The sequence below is a fragment of the Typopeltis vanoorti genome, chromosome 1 (assembly GCF_054136105.1).
Source record: "Typopeltis vanoorti isolate ZY-2024b chromosome 1, IOZ_Tvanoo_1.0, whole genome shotgun sequence".
NCBI lineage: Eukaryota > Metazoa > Arthropoda > Arachnida > Uropygi > Thelyphonidae > Typopeltis > Typopeltis vanoorti.
Window position 1 is genome coordinate 137,300,900 of NC_143549.1, and position 18,280 is coordinate 137,319,179.

Genomic DNA, 18,280 nt, shown 5'->3' on the forward strand with positions numbered 1-18,280 from the left:
TTGTCAGATTTTTCACCTGTTTTATTACTTCATGACTAGGCTACTTGTGTACAGAGGCTAATAACTTCATATTAATTGCCTGAATAACTTCACATAATTGTGCTGAAGTCTACAAAACTGACTGTCTTATGTAGGAGATATCACATGAGCAATAGATTTTGTAAACTCCAACTTTTTTTAAGGGAGGATGTGGTAGTTGTGGTTTAGGTGGAGATTAAGATTACCTTTGTTTCATAGTTCTTCAATATGATTTTTATTTCATTTGTCACATGTTGAATATATATGTAAAATTTTAGCCGCTCTATATTCCAGTTTTTTGGGAGGCTGCTACAGGATGATTTTTATTGTTTTAAGTCTATAACCATTTTGTGATAGGGTTTCGTAAAGGCACTCTAATTTATATTTCTGCTTCTCATCGTTGTTGGTAATGCACTCCCTATTGTATAGGGTTCTAATTACTCCTTTTTTGTGCTAGGTGCTGGTGGGATGTACCAATGAGGTATCTCTTGGAATCTGCTGGTTCCTTAAAGATACTGTTAAAATAGTCTATGAATTGTTTCATTGATTCTCTGAGCCAGGCACTTCTCTAAAGGTTGTTTCTGAAAAGGCTCTTTGAATATGATTGGCAGTAGTGATAATGTTTGTCACCACATTGTAAAAATGGACTGTCTAGGCAGTATCTGAACAGATTTATTTATTTATTTATAGCATATGATAATATAACGGCCGTGAGACCTCTTTTACAGGGAAGTACACCACCATCTCATTCCTCCCAAATTTTATCCTGGCTCGGGATCGGCATAGCTGACGAATAACTAGACTATACCTAAGCCCTAGGAATACCTGGGGATTAGGTATTCCTGACTGTAATCCGTGTGTGTTCAAGGAGCCAGTTTTCTTGCTTGCAGGAGGAAAATCCCCAGATAAACTGGGGAGAAAAACCCTGCCGTTCATGCCCATGACTGGCTAACTTTGCTATGTTTGAGAAAAATCCTTAAGCTCCTCACATTGGCGACAAGAAGAATCGAACGCATGACACTCCTTTCCCAGGCATATGGTTGTGAAGCACATAGCCACTCAGCTAACTGCACAAACATCTGAATAGAGCAGTGGTATATCCAGAGAGAAGAGTTTCCAGAAAAGATCTAGGGTGTTAACAGGGGAATGTTCATGAACAAGCTAACAATATCCATACTGCTTAGGAGGTCATATCTGATGTTAAATCATTCATGTTTTCAATGAAATGTAAGGAATTTTTCATAGAATACTCTGTATGGCATACATCATAAGATTGATAGTTATGTGAATGTTCTACAAGAGACAATTAGAGCCTCCTTTCTTTTAGTGTTCCACGGTGATCAGCATTCATTTTAGAAATTATGAACTTTACAACTGTGTTACAAATATTTCTTTTAGGGTTACATGGTGATTAGCACTCATATTTGTAGATTTAGGGACTCAAAAACACACGTGTTGAACAGATTATTTTATTTGTAATTAATAAAATAATCTGTTCAACACGTGTGTTTTTGAGTCTCTAAATCTACAAATATGTGTGTTATAAATAACTTTTAATTTACCGACATTTCGATCTTCATATTAAGATCATTGTCTGGAGTATATGCAAATATACAAGGACAAGCTGAGTTACATTGCACAAAGTAAGCTAATGAAACAATGATTTGATCACCAGTTATTCTACTGGAATGACCTCTAGTGAAAAAAAAAAATACAAATTAATTAATTATTTAGAAACTACTTCAAAGTTAAATTCTATTTAAGATAACATGAGAAAAACATTCTTTCTCCTTCTTCTTCTTCTTATTATTATTATTCCTGATACCTCCAAGGAGTCCGAAGACTCATCGCGGGAGGACATCTTCAACTGTCTCTACACCTTACCTCTACTACGAATCAATGCCATCTACCGCCCACCTCCAACACCACCACAACTAGTAATTTTTGTCTGTAAATTGCGTGTGTTCTGAAGGGCCAATTTGTATGTATGCGGGATGAAAAACCCTAGTTTCCGGAAGAAAAAACCCTGCTACCTCCGTATGAGATCGGCTAACTCACCATCGATTGAAATCGATTGAATATAGATAGTCTTCTTTCAGTAACAATGATGTCCTATTTTTAACATTACAATTGTTATTTTAGATTTAGGATTCTGGATTACCTACAGTCCTGTTTATAGTTAACTTTAGAGAGAAAGGTGGAAAACTGAATAAATTATATTCAGTTTTCTTCTCCATGTGTGAAGCCATTATTTAGAAATTTTAGCAGTTATTATTGCCTTTCCTATATCTAGCTAATCACTCAAAAATTTCTAATAATTGTTATGCCTTGTCCTGACCACTTTGTGCAAGATGTTTGTTAAAAGCATGGTAAATGTATACTATCTAACAATAATTGTGCAGCCACTTTAGCAATTTACAATTGATATCAGTAGGCAAACTCTAATACCAAGTATGTCCACCTTTGGCTTTGATCATCTCCTGCACCATTTCAGGTAGGTTTTCCACCAACGCGCAGCAGACATCAGGTGGAAATTGTCTCCATTTCTCCATCAAAGCACTGAGTTCAGCGAGAGATCGAGTACATGCTGCCCTGGACCTCAATGGCCTCCAATTCTTCCCACAGGTGTTCGATGGGGTTGAGGTCAGGACTATGCATGAAAAGCCCAGGGCAGTCATTTAACATCCATCTCATCATACCATTCCATAACAGCTGCAGCTTTGTGGCATGGGGTAATTGTCATCTTGATAGTAAAACAGGTCTGTTCCATAAAAACTCCACAGTGTAGGTTATTTATTTAGCGTATGGCAATCTACATGCAGTTATAAAGGTACATAAGTCAAAATAAATATATAGAAAGTAAGTGACAAACAATTAGAATAAAACAAAAACACTTATACTTTCAACAAATAAAACACTTATAGGTTAATATCAAGTTGTCTGATCCAGTCTATAACAGGCGATGTCGCCTCCAGGAAGTCATTTCTTTGGCCTGTGTATGCTCGAAGACTGCACTCAGTGGAGATGTGGTGGATTGATTGATTCAGGTGCCCACAGTTACATTCCGGTGAGGGAATTTTTCCCCACTTGTAGAGAGCTTGCACATCTTCCATGTCCGGTGCAAATCCTGTTCAGCATTGTCCAAGTGTTTCGGCTCAGTTCCATACCCGGGATGTTGAGATGATGCCTATCAAACCAAGTTTGGAGTTGAGCATTGGTATTTATGCTCCACATTCGCTTCCATTGTTCTTTGGTGTTGTAGTTGGTCATTCTCAGGTGTTTAGCTTCACAGAGGGGGGGGGGGGGGCTTCTAGATTTCAGTCTGTTGAGCTGTAGCTCTAGTATGTCATTGTGTATAGGCAATTCATTGTTTCTGAGTATTTTATCATATTCACGTAGTAGAGCATCATGTCTTCGTAGGTTTGGTTCGTAAGTCAGGTATTATGTTACTCAGCATTGAGAGACAGTTAATAGGAGTTGTTTTTATGGTTCCAGTGATAAGTCGCATTGTAGTGTTAAGCTGGCAGTCAATTAGTTTGGTATGGCAGCTGTTGAGCCAAACAGGAGTGCAGTACTCTGCCACCGAAAAAAACAATCCAAGTGTGAATGTTCTTAATGTGGTTGCTGCTGCACCCCAAGAAGTGCCACATAATTTCTGGATGATGATGTTTCTGGTTCTAATTTTTCCAGCTGTGTTTTCAGCATGTTTCTTATATGATAAGGTGTGATCAAGTGTAACTCCTAGGTATTTAGGATATTTGTTATGGTGTAGAATTGAGTTTCCAAATCGGATATTCAGCTCATCATGTGCCAGTTTATTGCTGAGATGGAACGTTGACACTTCAGTTTTACTTTGGCTTGGTTGCAGTCTCCATTTTTTAAAGTAATTATGCATAGCAGCAAGGTCATTTGTGAGAGCTTCCTCCGTCCGTCTTAGTTCTCTATTTCTGGTAGCTAACACTACGTCATCCGCATAGCATAATTTTCTAGATGCTGTATCTGGCAGGTCAGCTATGTATAGGTTAAATAAGAGAGGGGCCAGTACTGAGCCTTATGGTAGGTCATGGTTGTGTTTGAGGTTGAGTTGTGGTTGAGTTTCTTTTGATTACTGGTATTTTCTCCAAGGATAATACTGAAATATCTATTGCTGAGCATATTATTAATAAGCTGTATTGTTCTTCGGCACGGTAGTACTTTCATTAGTTTATACAGCATGCCCTCTCTCCAAACGGTGTCGTATGTGGCAGTTAAATCAAGGAAAACTACAGAAATTTTAAGATTTTGTTGAAAGCCCGCTTCAATGTGTGATGTCAGTGCCAGAACCTGGTCACAACAGCTACGATTGGGCTACAGCCTGTTCTATCGGAACGTGTTCAAGGATGGTGTTGCTTATGCGGTTGTACAGTAGTCTTTCCAGTAATTTAAATGTGCAGCTTAGTAGTGCAATTGGATGATAGTTTTGTGGGTTTGTCAGTTGATTTTCTTGGTTTGGGAAGGGCTATGATCTTAGCTCTCTTAAATGCCTTTGGCAACACGCCAGTGTTCATTATTTTCTAGAAGAAACGGGCAAGCCATTTTTTGGTATTTTTGCCAGCATGAATAAGAAATTCCGGGTAAACTCCCTCAAACCCTGGGGCCTTTCCCGTATTTTTATCAGCTAGTGTGTTGTTGATTTCCTCATCACTGAAAGGTCTTGCATATTCTGATTCGTCTTGTAGTTTTGCCTTCTGGTCTCTTGCTTCTGTTTTGACTTTAATGGTATGGTTTTTATCACGTTGGCATCTCGAGATTCTAATAATGTGGTTAGAAACTTGGTTTGGTGTGACATCTGTCTTTTTAGTAATCATCATTGTAGCCCCTCCTAGCTTCCGTAATACACTCCAGGCCTTCCTGCTGGAGTGCCTGAGGTCCAGTCCCTCAACTGTTTCGATCTAGCATCCGAGTCATGGAGGATATCTTCTGCGATTTCCAGATTACTGCTCTCCATAAATTTCTCGTAGGGTTGTTTGCTCCATTCATTCCATCCAGGGATATATCCCTAGGGGGCTACAGAAAGGAGTCCCTAGGGATATGTTTTTTAGCTGTATAGATGACAACTCCTACAAATCGATTGTAGTTATTGGTTACAGGAGGTATGAAATGAACACACTTGTCAAGGTCTATGGCATATTTTTCCCAATCAGCTCTTCGAAGGTTCCATCTCAGTTGGGGAATTGATCGGACAAGAGGTATTTTTATGCCCACTTCAAGGAGGACCGGTCGGTGTTGGCTGTGAGGGAAGTCACTGAGAACTCTTCTTTGAGCAGGTAGAGGTTCATTCATGTTGTTAGAGGTGATGAAGCAGAGGTCAGGATTATGGTTTCTTCTCCATGCTGCTGATCTGAAGGTGCCACGTTCTTTAGCATCAAAGACCAAGTAAATATTGGAAGTCTCAACCCAGTCGGCGAGGACTATGCCGCATTCATCATTCTGAGCATACTTCCATAACTCATGGTAGCTATCGAGGTCTCCTGCATATATAGTTGGGTGGCTCAAAAGAGGGAGGACTTGTTGAGGCCATTGGACGTTTGGTGGCTTGTAGACATTAGCAAGCGTCAGTTCGCCCAACTTTGTCACGATGAAGCTGACATCATCACTTGATGCAGTAACAAGTTTGATCTGCTCAATGTTGTTGCAGGCATATGTCGGTATGCCATAAGCATGGTGATAAGTTGCTCCTACAAGCTGGTAGCCGTATATTCACCCTCTTCTGTACAAGTCTTCTTCAGTAGCAGCATGTGTTTCCTGGAGGAGTACAATGTCTATATTTTGGTCAAGAAGGAATTTTGAAAGGTATTCACATTTTGATTTGCTAATTCCTTCGATGTTAAGATGACAGATTCGGACTTGGGGGCCAAGATTTCTAGTCAGTTGGTTCTTTAAACCATTGACTTCTGATTGCTGCATGTAGTTAGTAGCCAAGAGATCCATGGATAGACTGGTTGCCAAGGTCGATCTACTGAGCTACCTTCATGGAATCAATGACTAGTGGTCCCACTCCAAACCAGCTAAATGCACTGTACACTATTACTCCTCCACCACCAAACTTTACTGTGGATACAACACGCTGTGGTAACAAGCATTCACCAGTTTGCCTCCACACCCTGTCATCAGACTGGAAACAGGTGAACCTAGTTATCAAAAGTACCATTTTTCACTGGTTAATTGTCCAGTTCACGCAATCTTTGCACCAGGCCAGATGAGCCGCCTTGTTCATTGTTGTGATGTCTGAAACTCATCACAGATGGTCTGTGCTGATTGTAGCCGGTTTTTGCATGCCAGTCTTTTTAACACCCTCCTGTCTCTGTCGGTCATTTTCAGCGACCACTCTGGGTGTTTTCCTACACTAGTGATGCTAGAATGTCCAATATGTTGATCACATCACCAACCCTTTGATTTTGGATGCTCCAGTTGAGCAGTAGTGGCATGTTTGGACATACCACCAATGTGACAGTCACGATGACACCTCTATCGAAGGCACTGAGTTCACATCTTTTGAACTCAGTGACTTCATGTACAAGTGTCCCTTCACAGGTGTTCACATAGTAGGAAGCAGTATTCAACTGCTATGATGAAATACTGCTTCCTACTATCTGTACACTGGTTTTTAATTTTTTTTAACAAACCTGGAATGCCATATCCTCAAATAACAGGAGTGTCTGGACAATTATTGGTAGATAGGGTATATCTTGAGTGCAGTGGTCTTTTTTTTTTTTTTTTTTGGAATAAAATTTGTTATAGAAAAAACTCAAATAAGACTATCTACCTTATACTACTGGAAACATTTATAAGAATTATGCTCTTCTTAAAAATGAATCTCAGTGTGTCAGTTTTGCTTTGGCATGCACAAAGAAATGTTAAGCATTTCTTTTTGTATGCTTAAATTTGAGTGTTTGTTTTATGTTTTGACTTGCAGAAAAGACAAATGCCCACATATGATGCAGAAGGTGCATCTTCTGCATCATATGTGGGGAGCCAAGTTCTGATCCTGATGTATCACATTATATTAATGTACAATGCTTTCTTGATCAGATGAGGAAGTGCTTTTAATAGGTTTTAATGTCACTTTTCTTTCTTATAGTGTTGCATGGTGATTAGCATTCATTTTAGAAATTATGGACTTTACAACCATGTTATAAATAACTGTTTTAATTTCCTGAAGTTTCGATCTTCATATTAAGGTCATCATCTGGAGTATATACAAGGACAAGTTGAGTTACATTTCACACATTAAGCTAAAGACTCAATGATTTGATCACTGTTATTCTACTGGCATGACCTCTAGTGAAAAAAAAATACAGATAAAATTAAAAATTAATTATTTATTTAGAAATTACATCAAAGCTAAATTCTGTTTTAAGATAACATGAAAGAAACATTCTTTCATATGGATAGTTTTCTTACAGTAACAATGATGTCTTATTTTAGGATTCTGGGTTATATAGTCCTGTTTATAGTTAACTCTTAGGGAGAATGGTTCCATGGGTAGAATATGTGCCTTCCATATGCTTGGGATTTTTAGACCATCATTATTGTTCAGATTGGGGTTGGTGATAAGAATCTCACAGGCTTCCTTAAATTTACGTTCATACTATGTTTTGGTGTGATATAAACAAATGGTGCTTTTCCAGTCAATTCCATGTGAAGTGTCAGGGCATGATGAGAAAGTCCAGCTTCACCATAGCTATTATATTTAATGTGTCGTTTATTTATGTTCCTTTTGTCTGATAGGAATTGTGCATCCTGCTTCCCCTATATATGGTATATTACAGGTGCAATAAATACGGTATACCCCAAGGTGGGCCAGCAGAGGGAGTGGGTGTTTGGATGAGTTGAGTAAGATTTTAAATTTTGCAGGAGGTTTAAAGGTGGCTTTGAGGTTGAATTTCTGTAGTATTCTGTTAATTTTATCTGATGTCCTTTTAATGTAAGGAATGGCTATAGTTTTATTATAGTCTGGCTTATCTTTGTTTTTTATTGAAGTCTTGTAGAGAATTTTGTTAATCGTGTTTTGGCTGTAACCATTTTTTAGAAAAGTATTGCAGATAACTTTAAATTCATCTTTAAGCGCTTATCAACCACCCCAATCTGAACAATAACGATGGTCTAAAAATCCCAAGTATATTTGAAGATCTGTTCCAATGAATAATTTGATATATATATATATATTTTTTTAAGTAGAGGTCATGTCAGTAGAATAACCGGTGATCAAATCATTGAGTCTTTAGCTTACTGTGTGAAATGTAACTCAACTTGTCCTTGTATATTTGTATATACTCCAGATGATGACCTTAATATGAAGGTTGTAACGTCAGGAAATTAAAATAGTAATTTATAACACGGTTGTAAAGTCCATAATTTCTAAAATTAATGTCACTTTTCCATATTCACTGCAAACCAAGTATGTACTGTTCACACGCTTAGCTCACAAATAGCAGTTAGAATTACACATCAAAATAATGCATGCAACCATCCCCTCCCCTCCTAGGACTTGAGGCTTTCTAATCTTCCATTTAATGTTTGTGTGTTTTATGTGTGTTACTACAATTCATATATTGCATCCCAATTGATGTCTTAGAGAAAGATACAAAATATTGGGACCATTAAACACCTAACATTTTTTGATTTTAGAAGTTTTTCCCCACTTGGTTAGACTATAATAAATTTAGTTTAATCCTTTATCCTATTCGAACCTACAGCCTTTTGGCTGGAGAGCAGATACACCAACCACTCAGCCAACCTGGCATATAAATTACTGCCAAGTTTTGTTTTATTTTCTTTTCATGCTATGCTCTTTCATTGTCAAACTATCCCTCACCTCATATTTTCATTTCTCACTCATCTCTCTCTCTCTCTCTCTCTGCATATTATTTCTCTCATCCAGTCTTTATATTTATTGTAAAAATGCAAAGTCAAAATGTATGTTTATTTAAAAAACAACAACAACAACAACAACAACAACAAAAATGCTGAATCCATTGGTAAGCATTTCTTAAAATAATATTATTTAAATTAAATTATTTTGTCATATTTTGGTTCGAATTATGCAATTATATTTATTTTACTTTTTCTGTAAAGTCTTTAGGAAAAGAAGAAAACTCCACAACACATGATTACCCCATGACGCTTTTACAATTTCTCATGTATTTATACCACAACCGGCCTGATTTTATGATACTTTGCATGACTCCTGATGTGTTAGGTGCATTGGCAGCTACGTTATTTCCCATTTCTTCTTCAGGTTCAGATCATAACAGTGAAGCTGCATCACCGATGTATGACTTTCAGGTATATTTATTATTTTAATATTTCTTATATAGGCACTGCTCCCTGTTAATACAAAATCTTAATTATATCTAATAGAATCTCTGTTCAACTTGTATTATTCATTATCATAGGCTGGCACAGATCAGTTATTTAATTTATTCAAAGAAAATAATATTAAATATGGTATTCTTTCATACAAATCAATATTTTAAAACTTTGAAAGCTTCATAATTAACCAAAGATCTTATGAAATTACATTTATTATACATATCTTACTTTAATGGTGTTGCAACAATACAGAATAATTTATAAAATGATATTTATTAACTGGCTTATTTTCCTGGATTTCAAACTGGTATCTTCAGTTTACACATGAAAATGAGTTAAATGAAAAAATTCAAATTGTAACAGAGAAAAGATCTAAAGACCTAATTTGATGCCATGCACTGTCAAGTATAACAACATTATGCAGCTTTACAACAAGTATTACAACATTACTGTAATACTTCAAGAAGTATTACAGTTAAGTAGAAGTTGATCTTCAAATGATGGTCTCCCAAATTTTTGGCAGATTAATGCAACTGTTCTTGTTAAGTTTAGGAAAATGATTCATAGCCATTGACTCTAAAGAAAGTCTTTCTGACCTGTAATGACTTCTCTATAGCACATTAGTTTTCTTTCATCTAACCAATTGTGACAGGATATTTACCAAAGTATGGTCTGCCAGTAATGGATTGCCATAATAATAGTAATGAATGTATTAAGTTCTCTAATGTCAACATTAACAGATCTTCCTGTTTGACCATAGTAGGCTAAGTCACAGGAAACTTCATAAACTCTAGGATATGCTAGAGGATGGAGGATTAGCAACTCTGATCTGCTTTCCTTAGATGAGCAGATCAGAGTTGCTAATTTGAAATGTGGTGTTGAAGGTTATACTTTATTAGTACTTTTGTTATCTTTTCAGAGGTGTTCGGATATATGGAATAGAAATGTGAGGTCCATGTAGAATTTTATTTATTTTGTGGGAATAGTAGCCACTGGCAAGAAAGTGTGGCAAAGATGGTTGTGTTCTGTGGAAAGAGCTGCATCATTAGAAGAAATAGCCCTAGTGGAATTTGCTTCAGTGTAATAGCAAAGTTATGACCTCAACCAAAATCTTTCATAACCTCTTCTGTAAGTGCCTGTGAGGATATTATGACCATTAAATCTCAACAAAGTTGCAGTCAGAGCATAGTACCTTGTTGTTGTTGTTGTTTGAAGATTTCAAATTTCTTCAATGCCTGCTTTAGGATTGACAGACCTGTCTTTGGATACCACTTCCCCCAGGATTAGGTGTAAGCAAACGAATGTGCTATATAGAAGTATAGGTCAGAAAGACTATTATCCTTATCTTAACAAGCATGGTTGCATTAATCTGCCAAAAATTTGGGAGACTGTTGTTTTAACATCAACTCCTACTTAGAAATTTAGAAATGTAAGTCCAACTTTGGTTTCCTTTTTTCAGCCTCATTTATTCAGCATTAGTGCCTGCATGTACATATCATTGTTCATTGTTTCCTGATGGTGGCAATTTGATTTTACAGATATATTGGAAGTATTAATTAAACTTATTATAATTAATATTCAGTATATGTTGTAACTTCTTCAAAAATAATAGTTATGTTATTAGCAACCTTCATCCATTCTCAGAAGGATCAACCTCATTCTACCTCATGCATTCTGGAGTGTATAAGATGCCTTGTGCCTGCTACATTGGACAGATTGGTAGACATGTTGACGTCTGCATTGAAAGACCTAAAAATTACATTTGATAACAGAATAATTATGTTAAACTTCTCAATATTTGGAAAACATTCATTCATAGACCTCCTGCCCATAGAGAATGCTCATAGGATGTTATTTAGGCTTCTAGTCTAAACTTCTTCCACTTTTTTTTTTGTATTATTACAGTTTTTATACTATATCCCAAAAGATGTGCAACACACACAAAGCATCCAACCAGTTAAACCCATTTATGAGACTTGGACCTAATTATAGTTTCAAAGGTATTGCAGTTAATCACGACTATTCTGCCCACCATTGGCAGTGATCATGCTGTACTGTGTGACCTTGCAAGTGGTTAAGTGTATGGATATTTCATTCAGTAAAGATTACATGCTGAACTACAAAGCAGGAAATTATGACCAATGAGAGTTCTTGAGTCGATCCCATGGTATCAAATGCTATATTAGAAGAATATCAGCACAGCAGGAAAAGAATTACAAAATACATGAATCAAGCAAGATTACAATGTATTTCTATATTTTGAAGAATAAACAGGGTGGGAGTGAAATGGATATGCAATCTTAATAAGCAATATTATACTTGCAAAGAAATTATCTTCTTCTCCTCCTCCCTTCTACGTGTTAGGCCTCCTGGCCTGTTACTGAGCTATCTTAAGCCCTTCTAAGTTGTACCCATCCCAAGGATAAGTTGACTAGCCCTGTGCCTCCCAGTATATTCTATAGCTGTAGTTGCATGTGTTCTCATGGGGTCAGTTTACCTGCTTGCAGGAGGAAAACCCCAGATAAACTGGGGAGAAAAACCTTGCTTTCCATGCCAAAGACCCCATGAGTCTTTGGCATGAAAAAATAAAAATTTGTTTGAAACCGTCTGTTGGAAATTATAACTCTTGGAACATTAATGGCTTTCCTGTTCATATCCATGATGGGTATATCCTGTTCATATCCAATTACAGCATCTGAAGTTACCACAGCCTATAAAGAATGCCAGACAAGAAAATCCCCAGCACCTGATGGTCTAGGGATAGAACTTTACTGCAAGGCCTGGGATTTTATTCTTCCTATTCTAGTTATACTATTTAATTCTTTTCTCTTGTCACATAGCAAGTGAATTTGTAGCAAGCCATACTATCCTCATTTAAAAACCTAATAGAGATCACACCTTAATCAGCAGCTGGAGACCTTTTCTCTATCTAATACTAATTACAAGATATTTTTCTGCATTATCAATAACAGGCTCAAAGTGGGAATGAGATACATAATTAAAAGCACACAGGTGTATTGAGTTCCAAGCCAAGGAGTAGAATTTAATCTGTTTCTACTACATGATCAACTCCGTTTACTTAAATATGAAAAAGCATTAATGGCGGTGTTATCTGTAGAACTTACTCAAGCATTTGATAATGTCCAGCATCCCTTTCTGTATTGTTATAGGTAAAAAAAGCTACTATCCATTATCAAAAGGTCCTATGCCAATTCAATTACCTGCTTTCTGGTTAATGGTTCCTTGTCACATTCGATCAAAATTCAAAAAGGAGTCAAGCAAGATTGCTCTCATAGTCTATTGCTCTTTGCATTGGTTCTTTAACCTTTCTTACACAAAGACGGCAATACACATGCTGTGAAAGGAATAAATAGTTCCTTCGACTATAAAGAAAAATAAGGCATTAGCATGTGCTGATGACATAGTGGGCACTTTGAAGGGTAATGATTCCATATATATTTTTTTTGGTATTTTGGAAAAATTCAGCAAGATCAGTGGATTAACTACTAATGCAGAGAAAAAAAAATTTAAAGTTTTTGGAAAGTGGGATATTGGAGGTATTCCTTTTGGACTAACCTATAAGAGAGAACGCTTCATTATACTTGAAATTCCCTTCTCCACTTACCCAATAATACTAGATCAAGAACTTATATACAAAAACATCAAAACCTTAGATGACTGGAAAATAGGGTCACTTACCTTTCTTCTAAAGTCATAGTACTCAAACCCATAATCTTCTCTGTTCAGTTGTACATCATAAATATTACAGACATCACAAGATAAAACAAAAGTCATGGCCTTAAAAGGTGTTAATCCAATAAGAAGCAAATTAGAGATAGATGCTGAAAAACCTTTCACCATCTATCTCTAATCCAGTCTATTTTAGTAATAAGGTGTGACACCTTTTGACTACTTATATATGGAAATATGATTTCTGCATTACTTCAACCTTGGTATCACTTCTGGGTCTGGCTCCCACTGATAGCAGCATTTAGCAGATAGAACCTCAGCTGCATTCTTCAATAGACAATTCACTAAATTCAGCAAAGAAAAATTTAATTTTATGCAATTTAAGAAATTCAGCTTCAAAAATCCATAAAATATTGCCAACCAATCACACATGTGCAGATTACCTGGTTTTCATCTTTTCCTGTTTGGTGTAAATTATTGTAAAGGTCCAAAAGCTGAGATTGATCCTAAAGACTTCAACACTCTAGCATGACATTCTTTCCATTAAAAAAAGTAAAATTTTGTATAATGAAATCTTTAACCTCTTTTGCTGTGAACTTCTGCAGTTGAGTACTGACAACAACACTTTATTTCATAACTTATCGAAGTTCCAAGAATAACTTAAGAAGAGGGATCTTGCTTGCAGAATTGCATATGGTTGCCTTCCAGTCAATGCCATCATTTGGAAGTACTTTACCATTGGTGATCCAATCTGTGACATCTGTTACTTACTGATTGAAAACAGTAGAACATTCATTCTACAGCTGCCCTATTTCCCTGAGTAACAGATTATGTAACGTGTTGGGCATTCCATTACCTACAACAGAACAGGTTATTTAAATTAAGAGGATAAAAATCCCTTATTATTTTACAGCCAGTATGCGAAACTCTGAGATCGAAAACTACGATCCAAGAGTTTCATGCCAAAGAACTATCAGCGAATCCAAGCGTAAGTGAACATCTGGTAGTACAACACCAAGGCAACTCGAAGCAAAGGTGGAGCAAGCTCCCTCACTATCCTTATAGTGAAGGTATCTAAGTTCTTTTCACTTAAACTTGGATATCATCCAGGTCTACCTAATCACAGATGAGACCTCACAAAAGGTTGAAACCGGTCTGGGTAGTGACTTCTCCTCATAATGTAAGGCAGTATTACATCTCCTAGGAGCTGTGTTTTACATTATGAGAAAATTTCAAGGATAGTGAGGGAGCTTGCTCCACTTTTGCTTCGAGTTGCCTTGGTGTTGTACCACCAGGTGTTCACTTACGCTTGGATTCGCCGATAGTTCTTTCGCATGAAACTCTTAGATCGTGGTTTTCGATCTCAGAGTTTCGCATACTGGCTGTAAAATAATAAGAGATTTTTATCCCCTTAATTTAATTAACTTTGCCAGAAAAAATAGCCGTTTGGCTTTTTATCTTAGAACAGGTTATTTTTTTTGCACTACCCACCACTTGTCAGCAATGGGAAGAGAATTTTGATTTTTATAATTATTATTATTATTACTATTATTATTATACAGGCACCTTCATGGATTCCAAAGACGCATCACAAGAGACCCAAAGTATCCACACAATCTATCATACCTCTCCTTGAACCCATTAACAGAAAAAAGCATTCACAACTCTCTGGCAACCCATTCCACTCATTCACAATTCTCGAAGCATAAAATCTAGTCCTCACACTCCTACTAACCACACCTTTATTCAACTCCCAGGATTGACCGTTTGTTCTGATCCCTCTAGCCAGTTGCTAAAATATTTCCCCTGCATCCATCCTATAAAACTCTTTAAGCAGCTAAAATGTTTCTATCATATCCCTCTTTTTCATCTATTTACCAACTTCTGCAATCCACACATTTTCAATCTATCTTCATAGGGAACATTCTGCAGACCACTCCATCTTGGTCACTTGCTTCTGAATCTTCTCTACCACTTCCTCATCATACATCCAAATGTGGACATATCAAGGCCTTATAAAGAAGAATATTTCTCCTTGTTAATATGTTCTTCAATTGCCAAGTAATCTTATTGGTTACCTTAGCAATACGAGGGTGGTCTGAAATCTTCTCGGCCTCGACCATAGGTGGGAACACTATCAGCATTTTTTTTTTTTTTTTTCTAAGTTGGTACATCTGTAGTAAGCATCCATGTAAAATTGCAAGTCATTCTATCAAGTAGTTTGTTTTATACAGTTGTCTGAAGCAAAAGTGTTGTCAAAAGTTTTATCCTTGAAATGGATAAAATTGAGTATTGTGCAGTTATAAAATTCTTTGTAAAAGAAGGTTTAACTCCAAAAGAAATTCATTCGAAATTCATAAAAATTTATGGACACTCCTCCATAATTGTCATTTTTGACAATTAAGAAATGGGCTGCCGAGTTTAAACTTGGCTGTACCAGCCTTGAAGATTATCCACATGAAGGACGTCCAAACAGTGTAACAACACTGGAAATCATTGTGAAGAGCACGATATGCTATTGGATGACCGACGAGTCAAAGTGCATGAAATTGCTGAGACTATAGGCATTTCAAAAGAACACATAGGATATATTTTGCATGAAGAATTGCAAATGAAAAAGCTTTGCACAAGATGGGTGCCGGGCTTGCTCACAGCAGATCCAAAATGCACTCACATGAAAATCTCTGTACAGTACTTGGACCGTTTTAACAAGAATGAAACTGATTTTGTGCGTCAATTTATTACTATGAATGAGACTTGGATTCACCATTACACACCAGAATCCAAACAGCAGTCAAAACAGTGGACAGAAGCTGGTTGTTCAGTGCCAAAGAAGACAAAGGTGGTTCTATCTGCAGGAAAGATCATGGCATTGGTGTTTTGGGATGCTAAAGGCATTTTGTTTATTAATTATCTTGAAAAGGGTAAAACAATAACCGGGGAATATTATTCTGATCTTTTAACTAGACTAGACAAAAAAATTTGCAAGAAAAGACCCGGTTTGCAGAAGAAAATATCAGTTTTCATTAGGACAATTCACCTGCCCATAAAGGTGTTTTAGCAATGGGAAAATTAAGGGATCTGCACTATGAATTGTTGGAACATCTACCCTATTCCCCAGATTTGGCTTCCTCTGACTTCTATTTCTTCCCGAAACTAAAACTCTTCCTCGCTGGTCAACGTTTTTCTTCAAATAAAGAGGTGATTGCAGCTGTAGAGGGGTATTTTGCAGATCTTACTGAGAACCACTACAGGGAAGGGATAATGGCACTGGAGCATCGCTGGAATAAACGTATTAGTCTTAAGAAAATGATGTTGAAAAATAAAAATTTTTAAATTATAAATTTATTTTTTCATTGTTAGGCCGAGAACTTTTCATATCACCCTCGTATGTCCTCTAAACTTTAACTCTCTGTCTACCACCACCCCTAAATCTCTCCCTTCATTTATTTCATGGAGTGCAGCTCGATCAATGTGATACACAGCTTTTAATCTGTTTATCCCAAAATGCATAACTTTACATTACTCCACATTAAACAGGCACCCATTGTTTTTTGCCTTACATGATAACTATACTAATTAACTTTAATGAAATAAAGGTACAAATATTTCGTACTGAAATTCACAGTACATCATCAGTGTAGACAACAAGCATTTCAAAGTAATAGATTGCAAAGTACATAACAGTCGGTGGATTACCAATTAAAAAACTGCTGCCTCCTGCTAGAAATTAATATTAATAAAATATTATGAAATAATTCTTGAAAACTATTTCTTTGATGGTTACATAAGATAAGAATCTCCCAATTGCCAAAAACTCCCAAGCATTTTTGGGGAGAGAGACAATCATTTTGATTCAGATTTGGCCAATGTAAAAGGGCTTCGCAGCTTTCTTTGAAAAGGCGTTCATATTTAAACTTGCATCTATGGAGAAGACGAGCTTTATCCCACTGGATATTGTATTTAGTGCTATGTTGTGCGAGACCAGATTTTTTGAGGTTTCATGCATCCGATATAATATTGATGTTCATTCATTCTTTTTTCCACAGAATGGCCTATTTGTCCAAAGTATGTTCTGGTATGTACGGTATCTGGTAAATGCCAGCTAATGATAGACGTGCCAGTTTGTCTTTTATAGATGGCAACAGTTGAGAAATTTTGTTGATAGGAAAATATATGGGAATGAAATGATACTTCAGAGTTCTGCCATTCATCTGAGATGCCAGAAATATAAGGGATTGGACAAATCCCTTATATTTCTGTTTGTTAATTTGTTCAATATCATGTAGAAATTGACAAAATAAAGGTAAATTTGTACCTTTATTTCATTAAAGTTAATTACTATGGCTATCGTGTAATTTATTATTTATAGTTATTCCACGGGTACCTTTTAAAGATTAGATTTAAAGATTATTTAAATAGCCTGTGCTAACAGCCTATTTAAATCATACTGCAAGCTCTTCACACTGCCTTGATTAACTATTACTCTACTTAATTTTGCATCATTAGCAAACAACTGAATATTTCCTTTCAGGTTATTTCCTATATTATTATTATTATTACGTGCAGCTCCAAGAAGTCCTTAGACTCATCGAGGGAGGCCCAACATCATGTCAAGAACAACTATTCAACATTCACACAGTATCTATCATACTTACCTTGAACTCATTTACAGTCATGACACCCACAACAGACTCTGTCAACTTATTCCACTCATTTACCACTCTCCAAGTAAAAAACCTAGATCTAACACCCTTGCTAACCACACTCTTACCAAGCGTCCATGCATGGCCCCTAGTCCTCCCACTACCAGTCTTATTCTCAAAAATATCTTCTGAATTAATCTTATATAAACCCTTCAGTAATTTGAATGTCTCAATCATATCACCCCTTTTCTGCCTATCAACCAATTTCTGCAACCCATAAATCTTCAACCTGTTCTCATAAGGTTCATTCCATAGACTTGCTATTATTTGGTCATTTTTCTCTGGATCCTCTCCATCTCCTCCCCTTCAAGAAGAAACCCTGGCACCCATATCTAGGCACAGTAGTCTAGATGGGGGTCTTATCAAGGCTTGATACAGAGGAACAATAACCTGTTTGTTTCTGCTCGTTAAAGTGTTTTTCGGCAACCAAGTGATTTGATTAGCTGATTTTGCCACTTTTGCGATGTGTCCCCTAAACTTCAAATCCCTATCCACCAACACTCCCAAATCCC

At 36.6% G+C, this 18,280-nt stretch overlaps 1 protein-coding gene across 3 annotated transcripts in view; it reads left to right on the forward strand.

Moving 5' to 3' along the window:
• bchs (WD repeat and FYVE domain containing 3 bchs) overlaps nucleotides 1-18,280 on the forward strand; it is a 1,305,514-nt gene that overhangs the window by 626,157 nt on the left and 661,077 nt on the right. For all 3 annotated transcript variants that reach the window (XM_090399415.1, XM_090399420.1, XM_090399430.1), the window contains exon 35: nucleotides 9,136-9,345. In XM_090399415.1, the coding sequence (XP_090255541.1) occupies nucleotides 9,136-9,345 (210 nt within the window). The remainder of the gene's footprint in view (nucleotides 1-9,135; nucleotides 9,346-18,280) is intronic.